General features: G+C 33.8%; 2 protein-coding genes across 6 annotated transcripts; one reads left to right on the top strand and one right to left on the bottom strand.

The window, feature by feature from the left end:
- Nucleotides 1-4,906: 4,906 nt before the first annotated feature.
- LOC133682566 (actin-related protein 2/3 complex subunit 1A-like) lies at nucleotides 4,907-13,039 on the bottom strand. Of its 3 annotated transcripts, XM_062105956.1 has the most exons (15): nucleotides 12,649-13,018; nucleotides 12,446-12,531; nucleotides 12,289-12,365; nucleotides 12,099-12,193; nucleotides 9,994-10,063; nucleotides 9,190-9,259; nucleotides 8,381-8,454; nucleotides 8,229-8,271; nucleotides 7,122-7,203; nucleotides 6,733-6,821; nucleotides 6,536-6,621; nucleotides 6,297-6,360; nucleotides 5,610-5,716; nucleotides 5,292-5,350; nucleotides 4,907-5,165 (listed from the first exon to the last, which is right to left on the bottom strand). In XM_062105956.1, the coding sequence occupies exons 1-15, from the start codon at nucleotides 12,716-12,718 to the stop codon at nucleotides 5,101-5,103; spliced, it is 1,137 nt and encodes a 378-aa protein (XP_061961940.1). In that variant the 5' UTR covers nucleotides 12,719-13,018; the 3' UTR covers nucleotides 4,907-5,100. The 3 variants fall into 3 exon arrangements, 1 of the variants encoding a protein (XP_061961940.1); XR_009836706.1 differs by lacking the exon at nucleotides 4,907-5,165 and having other exon boundaries at nucleotides 5,308-5,350; nucleotides 5,610-6,222; nucleotides 12,649-13,039; XR_009836707.1 differs by lacking the exons at nucleotides 4,907-5,165; nucleotides 5,292-5,350 and adding an exon at nucleotides 5,812-6,222 and having other exon boundaries at nucleotides 12,649-13,039.
- Nucleotides 13,040-17,251: 4,212 nt separating this feature from the next.
- On the top strand, nucleotides 17,252-27,293 carry LOC133682573 (serine/threonine-protein phosphatase 5). Of its 3 annotated transcripts, none has more exons than XM_062105966.1 (14): nucleotides 17,252-17,391; nucleotides 17,627-17,712; nucleotides 17,802-17,971; nucleotides 18,064-18,135; nucleotides 18,273-18,423; nucleotides 21,534-21,746; nucleotides 23,689-23,797; nucleotides 23,886-24,003; nucleotides 24,878-25,025; nucleotides 25,141-25,389; nucleotides 25,730-25,855; nucleotides 25,932-26,032; nucleotides 26,605-26,679; nucleotides 26,884-27,293. In XM_062105966.1, the coding sequence occupies exons 2-14, from the start codon at nucleotides 17,634-17,636 to the stop codon at nucleotides 26,941-26,943; spliced, it is 1,671 nt and encodes a 556-aa protein (XP_061961950.1). In that variant the 5' UTR covers nucleotides 17,252-17,391; nucleotides 17,627-17,633; the 3' UTR covers nucleotides 26,944-27,293. The 3 variants fall into 3 exon arrangements, with proteins under 3 accessions (XP_061961950.1, XP_061961949.1, XP_061961951.1); XM_062105965.1 differs by having other exon boundaries at nucleotides 17,540-17,712; XM_062105967.1 differs by lacking the exon at nucleotides 21,534-21,746 and having other exon boundaries at nucleotides 17,540-17,712.
- The last annotated feature ends 357 nt before the right edge of the window (nucleotides 27,294-27,650 follow it).

The raw sequence follows: 27,650 nt of genomic DNA, 5'->3' as shown, positions 1-27,650 counted from the left end.
CGAGCACTAGAAATTTCCCTCAATATTGCGAGATTCTTGTATCAATGCAACCAAAAACAAATTTCAAAGTCAAATACCAAATAAAGGCAATGTGAAGAGATTAAATTTGAAAAAAATAATTGAGGGGTTAAAATTAAAAAAAGGGACATGAACTTCCCTCTGATTATGCAAATCAGTCCTTGATGTTGGTAAAAAAAGAAGGAACTGAGCATTTCTTTAAACTTCAAATTCAATTCTCAAAGCTCTAATTATTTCAAGTTAATGAAATTGAATTTTGTTTCACCAAACCGAGAATTAACTAAGCAATGGAACATTCCCTCGACACCTCGAGATCACCATAACATGTATGAAAATAAATCACCAAGACCAATCACAAATTAAAACAATTTTAAACGACTAAATAAAAAGACAAAGCAATTGAGGGACCAAAAAGTAAAAAATCGCAATGACCAAAAGAAAAAAAAACATTGTTTGAATAAACAATGCTTCCCCTCGCAGTTGATACTAAAAGATTGAGAAGGCTTAGTTTATATATATATATATATATATATATATATATATATATATAATAATAATAATAATAATTAGGTGAGTTAAATTTAAGAGATCTATGAGTTAGACTGAGACGAGGCTCAAGGCACTTGGAGATCTAAAAACCATTTATAAGTAACCTAGGGGTCGAGCCCAAAAAAACAGATTCATAAAACTAAAAGTTAACCTTGGTCTAGTTTTGAGAAGCTCGAAGTTTAAGCTAAGACTAAATGTATGTTTAAGAATGTGGTGCATGATGGTTTTTAAAAGTTTTTTTCAATTGAAAATGAATAAAAATAATGTTTTTTTTTAGAATTTTTTATTTTTGATAGCAGCATATGAAAACAAAAAAAAATCACCTAAAAGACATTAATTTGATACATTTTCGGGTGAAAAATAGTTCAAAATGCTTTTTGAAAAATAAATTGGACCATAAAAACAAACACCCCTTTATTTTCCATTTGGGATTGTGGCCAACTACATGGTTAGCCATAGTCCCAAATGGGTTGTAAGTTCATGGCACGTTATTGTTGGGCAGAATAATTCGGGGTGGTTTGCTTTGGATTTGGGCTTGGGGTCTAATAATTTACTTGGGAACAGGTTCATGTGCGTGTGGAGTTGAACCAAAATTAAGTCCTCATAGGTCAGGGTAAGGTCGCATCCATGAGTCAAAGAGTTGGCCTGATGGATATGAGACTGGTTATTGAAGGATTTCACATGCACGGGCTCAATCATGTGTTTTTGTTGTTGCCAACTATAACATCTTGGCTTAAATGGAGGGTTTTTTTTGTCAAATTAGCATAGTAAAGTTAAAAAAATTTGATGAAATAACACATTTTCAATTTGTCGTGCTTCAAAAGCGCGACAAGGTGAAAGTCCAATCATCTAGCTCAACCAGTCTGCTCACCAACTGGCCAGCTCAACAATATTCACACAATAGCTGTCCTATGTTTTTTAATGTCAATGATATAGTCAAGCTTGTGATAACGGGTGATTCTGAGTAATCAAATGTGGTTCTGCCATAACTAAATGAGGATTTGCCCCAAACAGATTACGTGGATGACCTAGCAGATGTATTTACGGACTAGTGGAACATGTCTAGGTCCAAGAAGAAGTTTGGTCGTGCTAAACTAGAATAACGGATCAAAAGGGTCATCTTTTTTTATCCAACCGTTGGATAGCTCTTAAATTTTTACAAGAGTTTTCAGAGGTTGTTTTCCCTACACTAGTTGTTGTGTCACTACTCGGACCGCCAAATCTTTAGATATTAGAAATTTCATTGAGGCCCCCCGGTTTTGGTAGTTTTGAGATTTTCCTTGTTATTTTCAGAACCGGTCAACTGGTTTCACTAACATTATGAACCAGTGGACCGGTTGAGCCAAATGATAGCTCACTTTTACATTGCCGCGCTTCAGAATCACAACATTTACTAAATGTCGCTATTCTGAAGTGTGAAAACTATCTTCCCACACTTAGGAATAGCAACATTTAATAAATGTCTCACTTTTGACGCACGATGAGGTGAAAGTGTGCTATTTTTGTTATTTCACTGAATTGTTTTTAAACGGTGTTACTCCATTAGTTTTTTTACGTTTATGATGCTAATTTCTCAATTTATCCTAAACGTAGTACCTAAATAAGGGAATAAATAAAATAAAATAAAGGATTGATGGGATAGAGTTTATATTGCCTAAAAAACTAAATGGAATGGGTATTTTACTGTAGTTCAATCCACAGTAAAATATGTCTTGATCTACAATAAAATTACTTTTATGCTTTTTGGTCCAAAAACATTAAGCCTCTTAGGTGTGGGTGTGGGTGTTGATGTCATTTTCTTTTCACAGTAAAAATATTATTTTATCCCTAAAATCAATCAAATATAGAGCTTTTAACTAAGGATTTTCTTGACTTTGTATCAACTTCTTAACAGTAAAAATATATATTTATCTTAAAGTCAAAAATTATTATGTTGTTGGAGAAGGATGTTACCAGATTTTCAAAAAATTTACTACCCGCAGGGAAATACAGTTAAATTGCTAGTGCTGCTTCTAAATCTATAGCATATACTCGCGAGGCTGCGTGATTCAAACATCCTTCGACACACATGATTCCTGTCTCCTTTGACCAACTTTGTATTCCTTCAAAGCACTTTTTAATTGAGGATTAGTTAGATGCGTGTCCTTAGGTGCTCTTCTAACTCAAAGCAATTCTCATCTTCTTATCCCTTTGATGATCTATATTAATTTTGCTCCTGCAAGCAATCCCAGAAGTTGGTCCAAGTCCTAAGACCTTCCAACCATATAACAACAAACTTGAGCATTTTTTAGCATAGGTTCCAGTATTTTAGATAGAGATAAGAGAAGACATATACGAGACATAGATTGTTGTGTGGTGCATGGACTCCTATTGCGAAACCTTAATCTTCGAAGTAAAGAGATAAAGTTGAAGTCATTATCGGCATCATGTCCCTAATCCGAGACACATCCACTTCATTAACCTTACAAGTATATATAGCTGTTGGGATATCCTCTGTAGTAATGTTGGAAAAAAGGCAGCAGCAAGCAGTTCATGATTTCCCAGAGCAAGCCAATCGAAATTATGAGAAAGAGACGGACTACTCAATCATCGCCATCCAAGGAGGAGAAGCAACGGTTCAGCAACTCGATCAGAGCTCTCCGTCCCAGGGTTTATATCACCGATACGTCGAAATTCAAGACACTCGTTCAAGAACTAACTGGTAATGGAAAAGGAAGCAGCGGCTGCATCTCTTCCCCGCCTGAAGGTAGTTCACCACAAGCCATCCAAAAAGCCCCGTTCATCGGCATTGAAGATCAAGAATACGATCACCGTGAAAGTAGCTTGGAGACAATATCGGTTGAAGGATATGTTCATGACTCGTTTGATTTATGCAAAGTATTCCAGACTGATCATCACCAAGAAGTAAGCCAAGTTCATAGTTATAATCAGCAGGCATATATGGCTGATATTTCAGCATTTGGTGATCACATGTCATTGCCAATGGACCAGCAAGAGGACTTACTAGCCTATCATGATCTCGAGTCGTGGCTTTTGAGTAGTGAGGAGCCGTGTTCTTCTTCCTATAATGGTTATTATGCTCAAACTCAGCAGCAAGTCAACATATACGATTACACTAGCTATCTGGGATAATACTAGTTATAATTAAGGCTTGCTTTTAGCCCTAGAATTACACAAATTATTATTAATTAAGCAGCTTAATCCATGGCTGATTCGTTTGGTTCAGATAACCCATTTGTAGAATTTTTTATAAAAGAATATTATGTATCAAGGGAATCCCCATTGCAATAAAAGTTTGTTAAAATTATCTCTTAATTATTAATTTATGGTGAGTGGGAAATGATCATCTCCTAGCTTTATGATTCCCACTATTGTTTTTTTCTTGATATTTCATCTAATGCTATATATATATATATATATATATATATATATATATATATATATATGCTAGTCTATATTACTATTTATTGTAATAGTAAAATAATGTTTATAATCTTGGCAAAAAAAATTATTCGCATTTGCATTTGAACCAAGAGTAATTTTATCTTTTTTCGCAGCGCATTAGTTATTATAAATTTATTTAAACATATTTTTATCTATTATATATTTTAATAAACAATAAAATAATCAAAATACTCCTAAAAATACTAACACCATAGGGCATGAATGTTTTGGCCTTTTTTATTTTTTTAATATCCTAATAAAATAAAAAATATTACCTTGGGGTCAAAAAAATTTAGCCATTCTAAGGTTTTGATGACTTTTTACCTTTTTATTTTATAATAATAATAAAAAAAAAGTAGTAATAGTAACTTGAAATAATAATACAAGTAAAAGGTTTATGTTTATCAGCATGAAGAAGAAGACAAACAATTATGATTGAAAGATATCTCACAACATCGAAAAACCTACATAAATGATTGACTATCATTAAATTGAAACAATACTTTCTAAAATCAGTAAATGTGAAGAAAATAATTAGAGTGATTGGTTTTTTAATTGATGCATAAAAAACTCCATTTCAAAGGATTTCAATAATAGTGCTTTTTCCATGTTTATAGAACTGTGCTCCTTTTTGTTATTTATTTGTTCATAAGAATTAGTTTAAAAAATTGAATATAACCATTGTTGAACAATACTAAGCTTAATTTCAATAATTTAAATCCGAGCAAGCCAAAAATTACTAGCAGATGGTTAAATAAGTGAAATATTACCAAACCATTATGTCCTGCAAAAAATCCATATCCATTTACTTGCCAATTCTGTACAACGAATGGCAAATCCTACTAATGATCTCAAGTCTCACATCCTTTTTTTCTTCATCTAGCTGGGAGTGGGATTTATTTTTTTTAATAAAGAGATTATTATTTGCTTTTCAACCGGTGATGAAATACAACTGGCAAAAGTTTTCTTAGAAATACATATGCAAGTGTTCTAGACAAAAACCATTGTTCAAGACTTTCTATTAGAGAACTACCCACCCAACTACTTTGTACCAGATTGAGCATCGTCCTGTTCCATATCAGAAACTGCTTACAGATATCCAGATAGATCTTCCTGGTTCTCCAAATCCCAAACAACTACTTTACCATCCAATCCTGCATAGTAAGAAAAATGCACAGATGGAAGACAAGCCTAAGAATTAGGACAAAACAACAAGACTTTTTATGTATATATGATCTAATTAAATGAGATCTGAACAACAAATTGCCCGTATCGCGTACCTGAAGTGCTGAAGCGTGTTTTTCTAGAACTCCCTGATTCTGTAAGAGACATAATACAACTACAGTTCCAGAACACACAGTTAAGGGCTGCTCCACAAAATTCAGAGATGATCAGAGGTCGACAGAAGCCCACCTCAATGTTTGCTTTTGCACTCCACATAGCAGTCATATATCATGCATATGCAGATGGAGTGGAGAAGCAACAGTTGAAGTGGACGTGGGAGACCCCAACAGGAAATTTAAAAGATATGGAGGAACAATTAAACTAACAAATAATTGTAAGAACCTTAGTAGTATAGTTGAGAGGTAATTGCATACCTTATGCAATTCTCGTGAACGCCTCCACGTGACCTTGAAGGTTCAATGCCATCATTGCTCGCTCCATACTTCGATTGGCCATAAAATTTTCCAAATGCTTCAGAAAACTGCCAAAGAGAGTGGAAAAGCCAGTCTGCTGTTAGAAAGTTTTATTGACCATGTGTAAAGCCCGAAGACAATTACAAAAATAGGAAAACAGCACCTGATATTCTATAAATGTACTTCCACTTTAGTGATCTAATGTAACACCTGCTTCTACCAAGTAACCGTACGAATAAGCTTAAGGCATAGAACATATAAAAACCAGTTGTAAGGAGGACCAAGAAGTTTGAAATTTGGCTGAAATGGCCACGACAGAAATAAAAAAGTCGAGATCCTAAAAAAATTGGGATATTGAATTTTCACTTCATCAGGCTGACTGCCTTGTGACACATCTCTGAGCAATCCATTTTCGCATCTTGCTAGTTTGCAAAAAAGCAGTAGCTAATGTGTTTATGAGCAACTCAAACTAAAGTATATAATAACTTCAGAAGTGGCATATTGAAGTCCTGTACATGTCTTGAAACCATATGGTAATCTATCACAGCTCCATCCAGTTGTAAAATGGGAAAATCTGGTGTAAACCAATAAAACTGAGATATCATGCGACAGGAACATAATTGGCAAAAATTGTAGCCACGTCTGTACCTGTGAACTGTATCTTGAACCTGAAAGTGTTGATTTTCTTTCACCAAGGAACCTGATAAAGCTCCTGTTAACCAAAGAAATCTCATCATTAGTTTCAGTGGGAGATAAATACATCAATAAAAAAAAGTTTACTTGAGGCTGCCTGACATCTCTAATGAGTAATGAAAATTGGCTACAAATCTAAGCCCACCAAGACAACCATGATTGGCTTGCACTTCTTTTTCTTGTTAAATACATACCATATTCCTCTTTCATCTGCTGCAAAAACCATAGGGTTGCAGTCGAATCCCACTCCTATGACCATTTTCTCAGAAACAAATAAGACCTGAAAATAAGCAGCACATTGATCCACAATTTTCAGGTGACTAAAATCACAAGTATTATGAAGAAAATAACTTGAATCACATATATATAACAAGAGTGGATGCTGACCCACATCACGGAGAGGTAAATCGCGAAATGCAACATTCTGTGCCAATGGAGATGGACCAACATCATCAACAAAATAAATCATGGAATTATGTCCTGTAACAGTACAGATGGCAGATACATAAGGAATAACCAACTTCAATAGTTTCCAACAAATGAACTCCCTGAAATTTATTAATTGAGTTAAAGCAATGTCTTGATTTCAGGCAATGGTGGGTTTCAGAGCCAAATACAAATGCATTGTTAATTTGTTATTCAAATTTGATCAAGAGCTTGTGCCAAATAAGAGATAAATCCATCCAATGAATAGAGTGTAAAAGAATAAGCCAAACTTCATGGAATGTATGTCATGCAAAAATTTAATCTTTGAAGATGACAGAAGAGTGAATTTCTGACCTACGTAAGCCAAGGTATTGCCACTAGGCGACCACTTCACACCAAATGCCCAGGAAAACGAGAGATCAAGCTGAACAATTTGCTGAGTCAACAGAAAATGGAAAAGGATTAAAGCTCTTAAAATGGACTTTGGGATGAGAAACAAGCCTCTAGTTCCCAAACCATCATAAACTACGAGCCCCATAATATATTCCTAGCCTTTACAAAAATTGTTCCCATAATATCAACTCCATGTGATGCAGTGTGAGAAGAATATGCTTCATGAATTTTTTTTCTATCTTACAAATATTGTGATTAGATTCCAAATTTAATTTTTTTACGCTATTTAGAAAACCAGCTCATTAATATTAAATAGGAGAATCTGTTTATTTCCTATGTTAGTTAGGACTCCTTTAAGGCATATATAAGCAACGTTGCTGCCAGCAGATTTGTCACTGCAAGTCTATTACAATTCTGTGACAAGAAAAAATTGTGAAGCGAGCAACAGCCCATTTACTGCAGCTATCATGGTGTCTTTGGAAATTGGGATGATGATTTAGAAAAAAAAATCATAAGCAAAGGAAGAAAGTCAAATTCAAATCATTGTGCTGAAAACATCTTGTGCTTGGATCAGTTTTGTTTGTATGAACTCTTTACTTAACCTTGTGAGCTATGCATATGTATCTATAGCATAGATTCACATGATAATGTTACACTAGTTTTTGTGAATTCAAAGGGTTGCCTGGTGAATTTTATGATACTCATTTTCATTTCTACCTTTGTCATTTTATTCCTACCTTCTCCTACACCACCATGTCTCCTTATTAACGATTCCTTAGAATTTTAGACCACTTCAAGATCGGCTTTAATCCTCAACCAAATTAACTATACCACCTCCATCATAAATCAAAACCATTTGGCCCTCATGTGATGATATTAGAAAAACCTGGTTTTAAAATTAAGGGTTGTCTTGTTTTGGCAGTGGAAGTGTAAAACCCAAAAGAAACACTTTTATCCAAAGTTCAAAGAAAAAGATATGATAGTTCAAAACTATTGCTCGCAAATTTCCCAAAAGATTGTATTGAAAACCAAAATTCCATGACGAAGTAAAATGATAAGAAATCAAACCTCTCCAAATTTTGAATCTGAGACAGAGCCTGCTTTGGAATCCCTGGATCATTGGCATATAGGAAACACAGACAAAGAAGGGCTTAGATCCATAAAGGGGAATAGTTTCCGGAAACTAGTGTTCACTAAGGTGCTGTCTAAGTTAAGCATACCTTGTATCAACACCTTTAATAAAAGTGGAAAACACTCGACATTTTCCATCTGTAGATGTCGTCGCAAGAAGAATCTGTTAAATATTTAAAAAGAAAAACATATTAAACACAATGCATTACTTTATGGACATATATTATAAAAGTATCTATTAGGCAACTAATGTATCAGAAATAATAACAACAATTATTCAGCAACTAACAGACACATTGTTAGGATGACAAAGATCAGTATCATAGTATAATAGCACAATTTGTCCCTTTACCCTTTATTTTTTAAGGATTTCATCCTGTACTAAAATTTAAGTCAGTTAATGTTTTTTGTCCTACAATAAAAGTGACAAATGCCACATACCTGGACAAGTAACCATGAAAAGTGACAAGTCACCTAGAAAATTTAATATAGCTATTTTTCATTCTTTCTTTTCCTTAGTATTGTATATTTAGATTACTGTCCCACACACCCACAATTACAAGTATGATGATAGTAGAGGAAAGGGGGGTGGAAGACAAAAAATAACTCGAAAAAAAATCATTAGCCTAACTTCCCCTCCTTAATAATCCAAACAAATGGAGGAAAATCATTTTGCTTCCCTTTACTGAATTCCTCTTCCAAACCTCCCCTCCAAGTTTCTCAAACATACTGTATGAAAAAATCTCACTATCGATTTAATTAAATTAGTGTACATGTTATAGTATACTCCAATTAAGAAGGGTTTGACTCATCCTCTCAATGAAATTGAATAATCCATTAAATGCACATAACTTCTCTAAAATTATGAAAAAAAAAAACATGGGATAGAAACACATACATTATTAGGATGCCAGGCAACACTTGTCACCGAGGAATCATGTCTTTTCCTGATAAGTTTACTGACCCACCTGTTAAAAGGGAAACATAGATCAAAATAAGAACAGAAAAAATTGCATGCAGTATTCAACATTAAAGCAATTGCATAGGAGAGGAAGTATGGAGTTTGATCAATGATCTAAACAGGGTCGTTAAAGTCAGGCTACACATACACTTTCCCTGATTGAGTAAACATCAATATGATAAGGCATGATCCCATGATAAATTTGAACATGGTAAGGAAATTCTGGCTTTTTATTTTCTTCTTTTTTTACGCGCAAGATTTTATCTTAGCATGAAGGCCTCTAATATGACCGATACACTCAGACCACTAGCATGGTCCATGCATAGGCCATTTTGCTAGCCATAACTAATAGAATTCCTAAGTACAACAAACTCCTAAATAATTTAAGTTTGGCAAAACAAAAAAAAACAATAGAATATGCATGAATTAAAAATCTAAATAAGGTAAATCAGAAACTTCTTTCTCTTTGGCTGCTTCACATCTTAGGCCTAAAAATAGTAAGGTGTTGAGACCACAGTCATGCTAAAATGTCGCTGATGTAGAAATTTGCAAGCATAAGCAATTAGCATGGACAAGGTTGCATCAAATTAATAAGTATAAGCTCAAATCTATACTAAACAGAAATACATATTAATATAAAATACTTCCTGGTTCAGCAGAATTCAAATCAATATCAAGCGTAAGGAAAGATGGAGAATATGAACTAAGTGCTTAAGAAGCTCCAAATTATGGGGCAAGTACCAGTTGTTGTCTTGCTCATAGTAGCATATACAAACAGTTTTAGCCCCACTTCCAACAGCGAACTTGTTCTCTGGAAGTAAAATGGTTCAACAATAATTAAAAAATCAAGATTGAAAACAGAAACAGACAGAACACAAAAATCATCAATTCCAACAAGGCACATTTTTTGATGGATATGGGAGCTAGTATCAGTAAAATGAGAAGCAAGTATGCCAAGTAAATGAGCAATTATCCATACAAATACATGTGGTCATGAGCAATGCATCCTTCCAAAATGGTTTTAAATCTAAATTATGGCAAGGCCATAATAATTAGATAACATAATGAAGTAAACATGATATCAGTAGCTTTTCTGAATCAAACAAAACCAAGAAGAGAGAGAACAAGCGAAAGTCACAGTTTTTATTTTTGGTGAATACTCAACCCAACAGGTTTTCCACTCAATATTCTAACCAGTTCAATAAAGTTCTTTTTCGCATATATATACACAAACAAAATATATGTGCATGGAAAACAAATAAATACATCTGTGCATGTTAATACATGATATCAAGTAGTCTAATATTTAAATAAATATATTTGCAGGTAATTTGTAGTTCATGGGTTTTTGGGGTCCTGTACTGGAGTGGATTTCCATGTATCAAAATGGGTGGAAAGGAGCTTTCTCTTCTTTATGATGTCACATCACACTTATCCAAACTACTTCATCTAGAATGCCCCTCCATCAGTTGCCTCTATTCAGCATTCTTGTTGTGGCTATGGATTGACAATGATGTAGCATTTTATACAGGAGGACAGGAAAAGAGAACGAGAGAGTAACTGTGAGGTGCCTTGTAAATCAGAGACAAACGGGGCCTTCGGCCTTGGTTGTTAAGTCCATAAAAATGTCTTTAGGGGGGGGACAACTGCAGCAATTCTCTTTCAGCTCAATTTCAAGTACTACTATGACTATCTAAACTTCTGTATACAAATACTAATAAACTAAGCAAATCAAAAATTGAAATATACTGTAGATAAAAGGAACTAAACAATTCATAAACTATTATTTCATTTAGACCAAAAGGACCTCTTGATTGCTCAAGAACTAACTAATCTCACTTTAAGCTTCATGGAGAAAATTTATCTACATATAATAGAGCCGCTCAATCAGGTTAGCAAGCTAAGGCCAGAACCATCAACCATGCAAGCCCTAGAAGTTCATACCATAGTATCCTCTCGTTTTCACTTCTTCCAAGTCATAGAATGGGCAATGGGTGAATATGATTTTGTGAGACCAAGAATAACCTTTTTAATTGCTTTTTTCGCATCTATATTGTCTTTATATTGCTCTATTGCTCAGTTTTTCTTAGAACCTCCATTTTTGTAAAAATATAAACAATGGGAAATACAGGGCCTCCATCACTACTCCCAGTTTTAAAACTCCCCTTATTTGGCAGCTCATTTCATATTAAGGCAACGGGTTTTGGTCCTGCCATTCGGAGGTTCGAATCCTTCCATCCCAAAGCATATTTATTCTCTATATCAAAATAAAGATATTGTTTTTAACAACCTTCTATTTATAGTAAGAGCATATCCGATGGAAGCTTTATTTCCTATAATGTATCCTAATTTTTTGGCCTAATTCTTCTGATGATGATCGATTCAACCTCCGGTCAAAGAGATCTGCCTGGTAATATTTATCTCTTCAGCAAGTTTAGTAATGACTACAACAGCCCTACTGTTCCAGTGGAGAGAAGAACCTACACAATACTCATTAAAGTTGTTAGAAGTAAACTCTCAACCACCATCACTTCTGAAAAATGTTGTGGGTTTCTCAAAATGCTTGGTTATTAGTGAAAGGTTCCAGAAACATCAGAGACTTAAGATTTGGCACGAAGGAAAAAAAACCACGTATATCTACTGTAACAATAAAAACGACAACATAAGGTGAACCACATAAAGAAGAAGAGGGATCAATCAACATGAAGAGGCCACAATGGCTTAGTAAAACATATAGGGAGGTAAAACATGCAGCAACTGGTGCCAATAAAAAGATATGCCATTTAGGTCAGACAACAAGGAGTAAAATCTAAAAACCATAACTGAAAAACATAGTGCTTTCGTACCTTTTGGGCTCCACTGCACACAAAGTGCAGCGCGGTTTAGCCTGAGTATAACAAGGGTCGGTACCCATTCTGATCCTTCTTGGTTCCAGACATATCTTGAAAGAAAAACGGCACACAATCAACAGGGAAACAGAAATGAAATCATTACAAGGAAAAAGAAAAAACAGTAATGCTAAAATGAGACACTCACGAATTTCGATCATGAGATGCAGTAACAATTCTGTTTGATCTCGCACTCCAATCTATCCCACAAACAATCTGGTCATGCTGCAAGTTAAGAAAAGAAAAATTAAGCTAAAACAATATAATTTCATTGTTTCCGATGAAATGAAAAAAAAAAAACGAACCTTTTGAAGAACATGGACCTTCTCCCACTTGTCTTGGGACAATCTATATATGTGAACTTCATTGTTGTTTGGACAAAATGCAATCACTGCAAGAGAACCAAGAAAAAAAAAGTTACGAGATAAACTTCTCATGATTATTTAATTTCTCCTGGATTTTCATAGCAATCAAATAGCATTAAAAAAAATAGAAATAAATTACTTACTAGATCGATCCGCGCTCCAAGCGTGGCAAGTGATGCACTGAGCGAACTGATTAACTTCAACGGCTGCCATTTACTTTTTCGATTCTCTCTTTGTATTATGTAGAGAAAAAGATTGGGTTGAATAAATTTCAAACAACTGAGAAAGGATCTGAATTGCAATTTTCAGATCCAGCTTTATAGCAGGGAGATCAGAGACGTGGTGTTGTCCTTTGAATCATCCAGTAGTCTTGCCCTGCACTTTGTTTGTTCTTTACTCTTCTTCGTCTTTTGGTAGATTTAATCATTTAAATTTGCCCCCGGCATCCCCATGTTTGTGGGGTGTCTAAATTTCTCCCGGGTGTTTGGTTTGTGTCAGGTAGCTCCCTCGACTTTCATTTCAGCTTCAATTCTCTCCTTCGTCCATTGCAGTGAGATATGTGTAGATTTCAATTTTCTCTCTAAAATTTATTACAAAATACACTTTCAAACAAAAATAAAGATGAAAAGCGGTTTTTCTTCCTCAAGACAGTCTACTAATTCTCTCATAATCCAAAAAAAAAAATATTATTCAAACATTAAAAGTTTTTTCATCGATATCATCATCTTTGTTGCCTCTTTTACATGGTTTTTCCTGTAATATCGTATTTATATGTTATCTCCAGCTATCCATTAAATTATATTGTCAAATTTTGAAAAGAAATTGAAAAGATAAAAACAAAACAAAATTGAAATCACTTACAGATTAGATAATGTTAAGAATTCATATTTGGACATATTTGATAAATGTCATGATATAAACTCATTTTTAACAAGATTGATGATAATTTGGATGAAAAATCATCATTCTTTCCTTTACTCAATTTAAATTATTTTTCTTTTGCTCGAGTTTGCTTTATCTTATCATCCAAGCTGGGTGATTTGAATAGCTAGGAGCTCAATTGATAAGATTTTTAACTAGGGTGTCTTATGCAAAGCAAAACTTTCACAACCATGACACCCTGAATTCGATTAAATTATCATATTTTTAAATTACACGAATTAAAATATTAAAAATATAAAGCGTGGTAAAAAAATACTATAGTTTTTTAACTTTTCATCTTCTCATAGTTTACTATTTATTGTGGATTATAGCAATATATTTTTTAAATTTTTCATTTTAATTCTTAAATTATTTATTTATACAATTAAGCCCAAATTAACATTTAATTACATGTTTTTTTTGGGAAGGTTTCAATTAAAAGACAAAGGATTAAAGTAAAAAAATGCGGGTAATATAAATGGTGCTTTAAAATTTGTTTGAAAAGTACATTTTAACCCCCATCTTTTTTATTTATTAGGTGTTAATTTTAAAAAGAATAATTTATGTGCCAAACTTCATTTTCATTGTTTTTTAGTCTTTTATGGGTGGAAGGAGAGAAGGGCTCGTTGAATTCCAGCTTAGAGAAAGAAAGTTATTGTTGTAACGATTTAGCCACCAAAACAATTAATTTTTGTACTAGATAGTTTCATATGACAAGGAGAGTTCAAGTTATGTGATTTTTTTTTTACATTAGAAGTGCCTAAAAAACAAATATAAACCCATAAAGATTTTTTTTGTTTTTAGGTTGATTTTGAGTTTTGAGGCAAGCCTTTTGTGTTTTTGGAGGTTACATGTTAGTTTACCAAGGTTCTTAGAGTATTTTTTAAATGTTTTAGACCAAAAAATTATAGTTTTGAAATTCGTCCCGACGGGTCGACCCAAGACTAGAACCGGACTGGGTTTAAGAAAAAATCGACCAAAGATTTGGCCTGGAAAAACACAGTCGACCCAGGACCTAGGTAAATCCATGTAATACTCAAGTGTTTTTTTTAATATATATGTATATATATATATATACACACACACACACGAGTAAAACATCACCATTCCATTGAAGAGTTGAAGACAGAAAACCTAATATGTCTGCTTAAGCCAACAAAGCAACTACGTAATCTACTATTAACATTCAATCTCTTCCATACTTTTTGTGCTATCATTCTTCTCTCTAAGCTTCATTTTTTTATTTGATTGCTTAAGCTAATTTATTGGACATTTGGAGAACCTCATTTTTGCAGGTAAACTATTTATATTTTTGTTTTTTATTAGTTGATTCTTTCATGTTGGTTATTTTTTTAAAACCATTCTTCTCTCTCGTATCTCTATTATTTACTGGTTGCTTAAGCAAACCAACAACCAGACACTTGGAGAACCTCTTTTTTTTTTGGACTAGCCTAGTTCAACCTATCTAACAAGTGACCTGATCATTATATGGGATCGACCACCAAGAGAGGTTAAAAAACTATGCAAAAAATAGGTTGAAAATGAATTTTTAAAAGAAAAATTCAGCAATCCCTTTTTTTAATCCAATATGGGGGTTAGATTTTAAGGATTCCAGACGACGCATCTTCTATATTTTTTTAAGCTGGATTCGTCCATTCCATTAACTTACAAAAAAATAAATAAAGACTTGCGTGCATGGGTTTAGCCTTGCAAGCCCGTATAAGGGTTCATTATTCATGTGTCATGCACGTCTAACTTACCAGACTCAACAACGCCTGATCTTATTCTTTTCTTTTTCTTGATTTTTTATATGTCATTTTAAAATCATCTTTTAAGTCTGTATTTGACTTATATGTGTTTTTTTTATTTAGTATTTTTTAAATAATTATTATTTTTTAATTATATTAGGCGTGTTTAATATTTGTAGGGACTAGTACAATTTATTTGTGATTTATTTTAAATTTTTGTATTTATTAAGTTTATTTAAATTTTTATTTATTTCTAATATTTCTAATATATATAACATTGCATAATAACCTTTTCTTTTTATTTAATTCAATAAATTTTAATTGTGTCAATTCCTATTACAAAATAATTTTAATAAACAAATTCACTAAACACAACTAGGAAAATGACCCGTATTGCGATATTAAATGTCTAGATCTATATTTTTTCTTAATTTTTTCAATTTTATTTTTATTTATCATTAATAAATTTTTTTAAAAAATTCTTTACATGGTGATTCTTGATCTATTTAATCTCAACTCTTATTTTTCTAGTTGCTAATTTTATTTCTGATTTTTTTATATATATTTGTTTTTGATCTAATCTTTTAATGTTTCATCTTTTAGAGATTGGGCTTCCTGATTTTTTCATGTATAGTGTTTCCGGTCCGATGAACTAGATTATAAGTTTGAAAAATTAACAGGCATTGATATATTTTTTTTGTCTTATTTTTTTTTCAGCTTTTCTCATGGCAATATTTAAAAAGAATTATTTTTTTTCTGTCTCATTTTTTATTATATTATCATATTCATTTTGTTATTAAATTTCTTTTACTTTTTTAAAAATATAACAGTCTCCTTTTTTTTTTTCTCCGGGTTAATTTTTTTTGATGCGGACGTAGATATTTATTTCACGCGTACATGTTCATGATCTCTCTCATTAAATGGCTTGTCATCGTTCTTTATTGGGAAGATACAAATGCTTAATCATCGATGGAGACAAGATTAGATAGTTCATTAATTTTGATTCTACTTAACGAGTGCTTCACTTGGTGAGCACTTTACTTGCATAAAAATTTTAGATTTGATGTTTTTTTCTTGGAAATTTTATATTCAAGATATCTCACATCTCACATGTAATTAGATCTACATAATAAAGTTGAAATTGTTTGTTTTTTTTAAGTAAAATATTAAGTTTGAATTTTATAAATATAGTATATTATTATTTGAAAAGTTTTATCTCTTAATAACCTGGTTTGACATGATTAAACTGGTTTATACGTTATGTCTTTTTGTGTGTTTTAAATGTATTTTTTAAAAAAATAAATTTGTTTATTTTAAATTAATATTTTTTTAGTGTTCTTAAATTATTTTAATGTATTTATATTAAAAATAATTTTTTAAAAATAAAAAATATTATTTTGATATATTTTTTAAAAAATAACCACAATCATATTTTAATATTACGGGGAAAAAACACTCCAAATTACACTTTAAGAAAATTAACTGTTAATTTTAATTAATTCAAGTTTTTTCTTTTCTCACGTAGATTAAAAAGGTGTAATTAGGAGATTTTCTACTCTTAAATCTTGTGATATCTTGGTTTTATTTTTCTTTCCAATATTCTAATCATTTTATTTTTACTTTTATGTATTTTTTTATGATTAATGACTTATGACTGATTTAAGTTCAACCGTTGTTTTATTATTTTATTATTTTTAATATTTTTTAATTGTTTTAATTTATTGTTGTCAAAAATTAATTTTTTTAAAATATTTTAAAATAAAAAATATTTTAAAACCTAATTTTTACTTATGAGAAAAACTAAATCAAATTAATAACCAAAAATAAATGTAAAATGAAGATTTGAAAGTGTAGCTGAAATTGTTTTTTAAAGTGTTTTTTATTTGAAAATATATTAAAATAATATCTTTTTATTTTTTAAAAATTATTTTTAATATTAGTCTATCAAAGTAATATGAAAATATTAAAAAATATTAATTTAAAGTAAAAAAATAAAAATAAATTAAATTTTTTTAAAAGTAATTTTAAAACTTTAAATAAAAACAGGCTCGTTTCAAATGTGTAAAAGGGTAAAGTTCTTAACAAATGTGAGTCCAGGGACAAAACATAACATTAACTGATCAACCCTTAAAAGGTCGCTCGACAGTTGCGCTAGGGTTTTCTCTTTTCTCTCCTCCGTGTCACTGAGCTGATACAATAGACCGAGACTTCCACCAGGTACCCATCCAAATCTGCTATAACTATCTTCTTTTCCTGGTCAATCATGTTTGGTTGCTGAGAAAATAATTTAAGACAACTCCCTTTCTCTTTTCCAATGTTATAAATAATCACTTGTGTGCTTGATTTTCTTCTGATGCTGATACAGACACAGAACAATAAACAGGAGGGCGCTAAAGTATTTATGAAAGCTATTGTTTGCTAATACATAATCTTTTTTTTTTCAAACAAAACGACTGGTTATGCCAAATATGGAAACTCAAAATTCTAACGTTTCACGAGCTGAAGAAATCAAAGTCTTGGCCAATGAAGCATTTAAAGGTGCTACTACTCTTTTTTTTTTTCCTGTTTCTTTTCTTTGGCATTTTGTATTTTTTTTTTAATCTAAGTCAGTGTCGGTTTGGTTGCAGCCCACAAATATGGACAGGCTATTGATCTGTACTCGCAAGCTATCGAACTAAATGGTGACAATGCAGTTTACTGGGCTAATCGTGCATTCGCCCACTCTAAACTCGAGGAATATGGCAGTGCGATACAGGATGCTTCGAAAGCCACTGAAATTGATCCTAAATACTCGAAGGCAAAGCACATTTGTCTTGAGTTTTGTTTTTTTCTCTTTTGATATCCGTATTTAAATCTCTGCTTTTGTTCTGATGGTTATCCGAATTTCAGGGTTATTACAGGCGAGGTGCTGCTTATCTTGCCATGGGCAAATTCAAAGATGCTCTGAAGGACTTCCAACAAGTGTGTTTTTTGCTTGGGTTGTGTTTGAACAAACTATTGCCCCCTCCTGTTCTGTTAGATCATTTGCCGCATTGGACCAACTCTTTTTCTATGATATGCTAATATACACTACTTGAATTTCCATGTGCTCAAATTAGGTGAAAAAAATCTGCCCAAATGATCCTGATGCTTCAAAGAAATTAAAGGAATGTGAGAAGGCAGTAATGAAGCTTAAGTTTGAAGAAGCAATTGCTGTTCCCGAGTCTCAGAGGCGCTCAGTAGCTGATTCTATTGATTTTCATTCGATAGGTACTTGGACCTTTTGAGTTGATTTCTTTTAGTTTGTCTTAACCATGTCATTTTTTCTTCTTTTTTTCTTTTTTGAGTCATTCAATGTTATTAAAAGACATACTTTTAGCACAAAAAGGAATGTGGTGAAAGTCATTGCATGCTGCAGAACAAACTATAAGCACGTCTTTGCTTCTTTGACTTCTTCGTTCTCTTCTTCTGTTTGCAATTCAAATCATGGGTTTACTTAGATCTTTTTCCATTGTGTCTTCCGTTTGCACTTGTAAGGCAATGTAGTGACATTAGGTTCCATCCCTTTACTTTTGTAAATGGATTAAGTTCATTAAAAGTTCTCATCTATGCTGTTCTGTGCTTACATGTCTGTCGAGAAGTATTTCTTTGTGGAAACTTGACTCTACCCATCCTGTGGAAACCCAAGTAGTGCAATCGTATTGAGTCTCGGCACTATTAAATTTTTTTATTTTTTTATGTGTGATTGTATATGTTGTATATGATTCAGACCCTGGTAATCCTTACAATGTTGGTATATTTGGCCTTTTTTTGCAAAAGAAGAGGATCTTCTTATGTTCTGTTTGTATCAAATACACACACACACACAACAACAACAACAACAACAACAACAACAAAAACAAGAAGAACAAGAAAAAAGCCTCAAATCCCATTCATGCAAATTTTTATACGCAACATGTCTTTCCTAGTAAAGAATCATGTTCGCTACTTTTACATGGGCTTCATAAGATGGATTAGCTATTGTATACCAAGGATACACTAGATGTTTCTTCATCGAGCAAAAAGTCTTTTTCGTCAAAGAATAAGTGCCCAAGGTAGATTTCTTGGTTTGGGGTTTAAAGTTTTGAGTCATGGGTGATTTTGTGAGCAGGGGAGGATAGTAATTCTTGCATATTCTTGCAAAACCGGTGTACTTTGGTAACTTGGTATTTGGTAGAAAGACCTAGGATTACCATTTGGTGTCTTAGTCTTTACTAAATATTCTTATTTAGTTCCCTTCCTAGTCAACTTAGTAGTTGTATCTAGTATCCTAGTGCTAGTAGGAGTTCTAATCTCTATAAATGCAGATGGAATGTCTTACTTTCACAAGGGTTGAGTTAAGAAATAAATTGAGAGTTAATGTTATATTGAAGGTGTGGCGCATCAGATTTTCTTCTTTCTCTAATTCTTCTATTGTCTTCTCTTCTTCCTTATTTTTAGATAGTTCCTCAGGTTTTATTCACAGACCAAATTAGAACATGTTGACATTCAATCTTAATTCTGCACGAGTTAAACCTTTACCTTAATTCCCACCTCAAACCTAAAAGTTCATCATATTCAAGGCTATCCTGTATCATCAAAAGCACGTTGTTGATAGCCTCTTACACATTTGAGCAAACATCGATGCTTAGCATGTTACTCGGTCCTCCCTTTCTTTATTTTTCTGTGAATGGGGGAATGTATTGGGTATGGAACGCAATCTGGAACCCAGTGATGTAAGTTGTGACAGGAAAACTAATACAGAACCCATAACAAGTCATTAGCTACTTGAGAACAGTAGTACTACATTTTCCAAAGCTAACAACTTCTAGATAATTATCTTGACAGTTTTTTAATATGCTATTGTCTGGTAGATTTGGTTGCCATGTGGATGCTCAATCTTATTTTAAGAACTGTTGGTTTCTGTGGCATTTTGGACACTGACTTTATCTTGTATGTGATCCAACCAAGAATTGTTTAGTGATAAAAGTATTGAAATGATAATCGCATGCTTTGCATATATGGTGCCCTATTGGTAAATTGTGTTAAGAAAGTGAGGAGGCTGGGGCCAAGGAAGTCATCCTGCAGATGAAGCTTTGGCATGATGGAATTATATAGCCATTTCTTTTTTTTTCTATAGTAGCAACCAGATGCCATATTTTGGTGACGGGATAGATGGAAATGTTGATGAACAGCTGCCTTACTGGTATGCAACCTAGCTTGGGTTGACAATTTTATAACCAAAGCAGGTCAACATAGCCTTAAGAAATCAGTTTGGAAAGTATTGGTTCTGTGGTCAAGTAGCGTTCAACTTTCTTCACTTTTGTTGCTCTTGCTCTTGTTCATGTCTAGTGGATTTTGATGGTATAAAGGGTAAAACTGATGCTATGTCTTTTTATTCAGCACCTAAATCTCTAAGGTTTACATGTTTTGTATGTTTATACTTGGGCTAAGTTATGTCTTAAGAAATAAAAAAAGTAAGAACTAAAAATTGAAATATGGAAAATGGAAAAGAAGCTAGCATCACATTAGGGCTCCTAGGAATTCTCAGGTATCACTCCCAAAAGAAGATGCATCGCACTTCTAACCAAAGCTGCCTAAAATTCCGATGCACTCATCCCTTCCTGTTCCTAAAGTGGGGGTTACCATCCTGTATGTAGTGGAAGAAAGGAGTGGTCCCAAAGTAGGTGCACACTAAACAGTGCTTAAGGAGGTGCACCTTAGGTGGTGCTAGTTGGCTAGCCAGTTGCTTAATATGGAAAAAGATAACTGGTCAACTTGTATAAAATTACAGAACTAACCCTGAAGATCTAAAACATACAGAACTGTACCTGACTTGGAAAATCAAATGAAACACAAAAATCTTGATGTTTTTGTTGGTTTCATAAAAAGAGGCACTTTATTTCTTAAGTATTAAAATAATAAGAATTTATTGAGGCAGGGATTTCTCCTGTCTTCCTTTGGGAATATTTGTGGATTGCGGGTGAACCATTTCATTGCCTTTCATTGTCTCTATCATCTATCAAATCTTTCATAGTGCCCTGATGATCTCAAACTTCTTTCTGCCAAGGAAGGACAATTTTTCATAGAATTTCCACTCTGACTCAATGTCTAGATAAGTTTGGAGACATTGTATAAGATTCTGATGCTCCCACTTCTCATTTAAGTTGGTCTGACAGTTTGATCATTTTGGTTTGAATAAGGGAGCAGGTCAATTAGCAGACGATTTAAGTTTTATCTTCGCAATTTGTCCCTCTAAGCTTGATCATTCTTGACTCAATGATTATATTACTCCAGTATATCTCATGATTAAATTATATAAGTATTAATTTTATTATTTTTTAAATATTTTATCATAATAGGGACTAGCCCCAGTTCATCATCCGTGCCCACCCAAGTGGCTATAGCACCAGTAGCAGTAGCAGTTGTGGCAGCAGCTGTGATGTTGGTGGGAACGGCAAAACCTGTTGTGGTGGTAGCAGTGCTAATGGTGGTACTGGTGGTCCTAGGGGCATATTTGTGGGGTAGCTGCAGGGGTAGTGGTGTTTTTACCAAGAGAGGAATAATGGATTTAGGTTTGAGCTCAGATTTAATAAATTATTATGGTCACAATCTGTTTTCATATCTCTTAAGCACAGTTAGTTAATTTCTTTAAATAGGAAAGCCCAATCACTCAAAAAAAAAAAAAACTGTATTGCTGATTCAATGTCCTAATGCTTGAAGAACACATGGAATTTACAATTTACTATGTATAATATGTTAATGCAATTGACTTGAGCACGTGGGATTTAAGTTTAGTAATTGTAGGCCATGTAGTGTTGATCTAAGATTTTACTGATAACACAACATAACCACAACATGAAGATCTTAAGCTATCCATTCAAGGAAATTTATATGCTTGCTTACTTTAGGTTTATGAAGAAGCATGTGAAGCAAATTACTAATCCTTGAAATCTGGTATGTCTTCTCTTTGGTTTGATGCGGCACCATATCCTTTCCATTATCTTCTTTTGTTTCATTTTATAAACTGCCTGATGTGTTGAGTCTTCAATATTTTAGCATGTAATATAGCCTAAGCGTAACCTTTCTATGTTTATCGAGGCTACAATCCTACTCATACTCCTCCAATCCTATTTTGAAGATTTGTCTTTACTGGGTTATTTTGGTGCATTCATGCTCTTTCCCACTCTATTTGTAGATCCTACATCATGAATACATGACATGATGCAGGTAGGGGGAGGAAAGGTACCAAGATGTTAGCTACTGAAACCTAAAGAAGTTATTCTACCTTTTGTCAAGATGAAATATCAGCCACAACACTATTGGAGTTGTTACCACATGTGGATTTTCCACAATCTGATAACCATCAGCATTATGCGTCTTCTGGTTGCTTTCCCATTCAGTTTTAGGCTGTACTTGTATTCGAATTCACGCACAATGTAGTTCGCGGTACGGGAGAACCCAACTTAAGCTTTTGATATAGGTCCTTTCTAGATGATTAGTTTTATCTTTTAGGCTCTGGGTTTATTAATGCAGAAAAAATGAAAAAAAAAAGAAGGAAAAATCTTTGATTTTTAGGAGTTAAGTTCTAAGGTCTATCTTTTTGTTTAATGAAGAAAACCTTAGGTGTTAAATGTATAGATCCTTTTTACACAGTTAGTTTTATTTTTTACGCTTTAGGTCTATTAATGTAGAGAAATGAAAAAAGGAAATCCTTTGTTAAGGAGCTAAGTCCTAATATTAAATTAATTGTGTTCATGTGGCTCTAATTTAGGCACCAGATCTGTCTTTTTGTGTAATTAGGAAAACATTATATTTTTATTGAACTTTTACATCTGTTTGCAATCTCTTTTTATTGGTTGACTCTTATACATGATTAGGTTTAGAACTCTTCTTCTGGATGAAACTTCTAGGTGGCTTTAGTAGGTCTCTGAGGTTTAATCAATAGAGGAGAAAATAAGCTTTGGTACTGTTTGTGGGTGTTATTCATGCAGGCCTGAACATGCCCTGTGTCATTCCAGATCAATGCCTATGATCCCATTTTAATTCCAAAATAAACCCTCATTTTAAGCCTTGGCCCACCTGTTTCCATCCTAGAGAAACCTTGTTATTTAAAGTGGAGCACTCTTGTAAAATCTGTCTTCTTTATCCATGTTCAAAAAATTATTTTGTTCATAAAATAAGAGAAGGAATAAATTGGATGTTTGGACATTTAATTGCTTGCATCTATGAAAATAAATTTGGAGACTTTTGTTTCTATATGGTACTTGTCACAAAAAAGAAATAGAAAAAGGGGTGATGTTATACTGAAAGCCTTTATGGTAATGAGGTTATAATACATCTAAGGCCAGCTCTTGTTTATCCAGAGATGCTTCTTCCTTCCTGCATCTCTCTCTTTCTCCTTTCCAGGCCAACTGTTTATTTGTAATAGTCTGTTTTTATGGAGCTGAAAACAAATTAACCAGATGCTTTTATCTCCTATACAGTAATGAAATTGTTTTTCTGTCTCTGTTCTAGATGTGGAGCCACAATACTCTGGTGCAAGGATAGAGGGAGATATTGTCACTTTGGATTTTGTCAAGAAAATGATGGATGACTTCAAGAATCAAAAGTGCTTACACAAACGGTATGATTCACAAGGATGGTTATGAACTTAGTTTTTGCAATATGGCTGATATAATGTTCTCACTTTGACCTTGCTGGAAATGTTCCAGATATGCATTCCAGATGGTTTTACAAACAAGAGAAATTCTGCAAGGTCTGCCTTCTTTGGTTGATATAAATGTTCCCGAGGGCAAGCATTTCACTGTTTGTGGTGATGTACATGGTCAGGTGATGACATTACTTTTGCATTTTCACAACACTATAACTAGCTCGTGCTTATGCAAGAGTTTTGGTGGAGATTCTTAGATGCAATTCAGGTCAAACCATAGAGAGCATGTTGTGTTTAACTTCTTGCCTACATGGTAATAAACCATTCTGTGGATAAGTTTAATGGCACAATGAAGCTTTGTCTGAAACTGCAAATTTGCTAAGCCTCGAGCATGGTGGTTTTTTTTGGTGGGTGGGGTTAAACAAGAACTTGATTAGGAAGAAATGAATATTCATTATAAGGTTGGAGATTAGTCGTCCTCTAAAGGAGCCAAGGGAGAGAAACTGATTTAAAATAGCAGGGTATTCCAATCCCTCTGGATATCTACTACTAAGGAGGCACCCTAAAAGGGAAAACTACTCTACTGTGCAATTACTGCATGGATGAGAAGTGTTTGCGAATATCCTCTCGTTCCTCCTAACAAATGCACTGAAAGACTGCATGGACAGCACAAAAGCACTAAATCTTGCTATCTATCCCCTTCTGAAAACCACTGAAGATACAAACAACAGTCTTAAAAAGAATCGCCACAAAATGTAAACAGACAATGCCACGTATCCCAGGCCAGTTAGAATTGAAGGAAGAAATGAATTTGAGATTCACAATTTCAATAGCACATAACACAAATATTTGGAGGAAAGGCCTTAGCAGGCTTTCTAGTTTTCTGTCATTCTTTAATAGTAATTTTTTTGTGTTTTGTTGCTGGCAACTAGCAAGAATGTCATGTTATTCCAAGCCATCCATCATTAACTGTCTTTATATTTTTTTTATTTGTTTATTTATTTCTGTCTGTATAAGGGATTTTTTTTTTGGTGTGTTTTGTAATGCATGCAGTTCTATGATCTGTTAAACATTTTTGAGCTGAATGGGTTTCCCTCGGAAGAGAATCCATATCTGTTTAATGGTGACTTTGTGGATAGGGGATCATTTTCCTTGGAAGTCATCCTCACATTGTTTGCTTTCAAGTGCATGTGTCCATCAGGTGCACACCCTAATGGCTCTTGGTCCTTTGTCCCATTGTCCTTTTTTTGTTCACCCTTGCTTTAGGTAATTTGACTATCATGGTGTGGTGCATTTACTTATTTCTATTTCTTCAGCTATATATCTTTCTAGAGGAAATCATGAAAGCAAGAGCATGAACAAGATATATGGTTTTGAGGGTGAGGTCAGATCCAAGTTGAGCGAGACATTTGTCGAACTCTTTGCAGAAGTCTTCTGTTGTTTACCTTTGGCTCATGTAATAAATGGGAAGGTGTTTGTGGTACATGGAGGTCTTTTTAGTGTTGATGGGGTGAAACTGTCTGACATTAAAGCCATTGATCGGTTTTGCGAACCTCCAGAGGAAGGTAAGCTGCTCAATTCTTTTATTTTTAATTTTTTAAATTCCTAGTATTATTTACTGTCATTGATTGAGATCCTCCTGTGGTAGAGAAAGTTAAGGTTGCTTCATATTACTGCAGCTTTTGTTCTCCGATGAAGGTAGTGCTTGAAGAATGCATGTTGTAGCACAGTACATTAGAAGATCTATTTTTTCTGTAGTCTTAGGATTTACGCATGAATAGGTGGCCCTTGAGACATTATAATGAAATTATATGCACGTACATAGTTAGATAATTGAAGCTTTTGAAATGTGAAATCATTAGTTCTCATAGTATATTCTCTCTCTTTTTCCCCCATTGTCATCAGGATTGATGTGTGAACTGCTATGGAGTGATCCACAGCCATTCCCTGGAAGAGGTCCTAGCAAGCGGGGTGTAGGGCTTTCTTTTGGTAAAGATGTGACACGGAGATTTTTGCAGGACAATAACCTAGGTAGATTATCTTGCAGCGGTAATGCTTCCATTGCTTTTATACTTGGTCAGTTCTCACATGCTTCTCAAATGAACAGATTTAGTTGTGCGATCTCATGAAGTAAAGGATGAAGGATATGAGATCGAGCATGATGGTAAATTGATCACTGTATTTTCTGCTCCAAATTATTGTGATCAGGTAATAAACCATGATTAATCTTTCTAATGTGGCAGTACTTTGTTTTTAGTTTTAGCATGTGAGCTTTGAGCTTCAGATGATATGGCATTTTATGCTTCAAATAGGGAACTATGGCGACTTCTCTCATCTCAATTTGGCTTATTGTCTATGTGCCTTGTCTGGTGAATTGTGTTGGTAACTTATGTGGTCTACTTATAAAATACAAAATTCAATTATTTTTCATCTGAATTTTTTACTAGCAAAAGAAGAAAAGACTAAATTTGTTGTAGAAGGCAGAGGTTGATCTTGTTCACTTCAAAAGAAGATATTCCATAGCTGGTGCATGAAGCTCAACATGTAAACATGTATAGCTAGTAGTAGTAGTTGTGAACTTTTATCAGCAACAACAACATAATAGGGATTGTTTGCGTCCATGCTTTTTCAACAGGTTTTATCATAAAATATGCTTTTGTATGCTGTGACTTGATGATACAAGCTTTAGCAGTGTAGCTAAATACTGCTTCTGGTTAATTTTAAGCTTGAGCATACGTAGACTGATTTTATGTTTTGAGAATTTCCTGTATGTTTTGCAGATGGGTAACAAGGGTGCTTTTATTCGATTTGAAGCCCCTGATTTGAAGCCAAATATTGTTACATTCTCAGCAGTGGTCAGTAGCACATGCTCTTATTGTTTTCTCTTAACAAATCCTTTTGCTATTTCATTTTCTTTCTGGGGAAAAAGGGGTGGTAGCCATGGCAGTTGGGCTGGAGCAGAAGTGACGGGGGCATATTGCTCCCTTGCATTTGAATTTCATTCATCCTGTAGTGATGCTGCCACGTTGATGATGTTCTTTTGTGCTTTTAATATGCAGCCTCATCCTAATGTCAAGCCAATGGCATATGCAAACAACTTCCTGCGAATGTTCTCATAATTTATGTACCTGTCTGGGATGGTCATTCTTATACTTTATCTGCCGCATGGTGTCTCTGCTGCCAAGGTGCTAGTTGTTTCATATAGCAGCTGGAGAGGAGCCCGTACATGTTGACAAATTCTGCTTTTAAGTTGTGATATTCTTTTAAATGACACCTTTTCCTTGCCCTTTCCTTTTCCTGCTCTTCATTTGTAAAAATTTTCAGCGTGTGGTCGGTCTCCTTTCAATTTTTTTTTCCAGGCCAGTTATAGGTGAAACAAGTACTGGCATGGATGTTGGTGCCATTGTAAAACGTATGACCTCCTTCGTGCATTGTTTTCATTTTTCAATCGTAAGGTGAGTTGTGTCCAGCATGGAGATTCATCAGTGCGAAAATTGAATAAAGTTGCAATCACAAATAAATGTACCAGCTGTAGTGTGACTCAAGTGCATGCCTTTTGGAGCTCAGATTCCGATTATGAATCTCCGGTGACAAAGGAGAATGCTGCCATTACTTCCGATTATCTGCTGTGCACTAACATATATTGGCTCCTGGTACGTGAGCATGCATGAGCACCCCGTGTGTTCTCTATGATCGAAGTGAAACGCTGGTGCAATGCAATGGTGAATGCAGAGGCCCTATCTGCATGAAATTCTAAGACGGTTCAGGCTAGTAACGTGCTTCTAGCTGTTAGATCTTAACTTTAGCGTTGACTAGCGTTGAAAAG

The sequence above is a fragment of the Populus nigra genome, chromosome 2 (genome assembly GCF_951802175.1).
Source record: "Populus nigra chromosome 2, ddPopNigr1.1, whole genome shotgun sequence".
NCBI classification, from domain to species: Eukaryota; Viridiplantae; Streptophyta; class Magnoliopsida; order Malpighiales; family Salicaceae; genus Populus; species Populus nigra.
The sequence above is the reverse complement of the archived record's forward strand: the minus strand, read 5'-3'. Positions and strand labels throughout refer to the sequence as shown.

Excerpts from the sequence above, each read along its gene's own strand:
- LOC133682573 (XM_062105966.1), top strand. The coding sequence starts at position 17,634 with ATGCCAAATATGGAAACTCAAAATTCTAACGTTTCACGAGCTGAAGAA. Across the intron at positions 23,798-23,885 it reads CAAAAGTGCTTACACAAACG|ATATGCATTCCAGATGGTTT; the intron begins GTATGATTCACA and ends GAAATGTTCCAG. Across the intron at positions 24,004-24,877 it reads GTGGTGATGTACATGGTCAG|TTCTATGATCTGTTAAACAT; the intron begins GTGATGACATTA and ends TAATGCATGCAG.
- LOC133682566 (XM_062105956.1), bottom strand. The coding sequence starts at position 12,718 with ATGGCAGCCGTTGAAGTTAATCAGTTCGCTCAGTGCATCACTTGCCAC. Across the intron at positions 12,366-12,445 it reads AGGTCCATGTTCTTCAAAAG|CATGACCAGATTGTTTGTGG; the intron begins GTTCGTTTTTTT and ends CTTAACTTGCAG. Across the intron at positions 8,455-9,189 it reads TTGCCTGGCATCCTAATAAT|ATTCTTCTTGCGACGACATC; the intron begins GTATGTGTTTCT and ends AATATTTAACAG.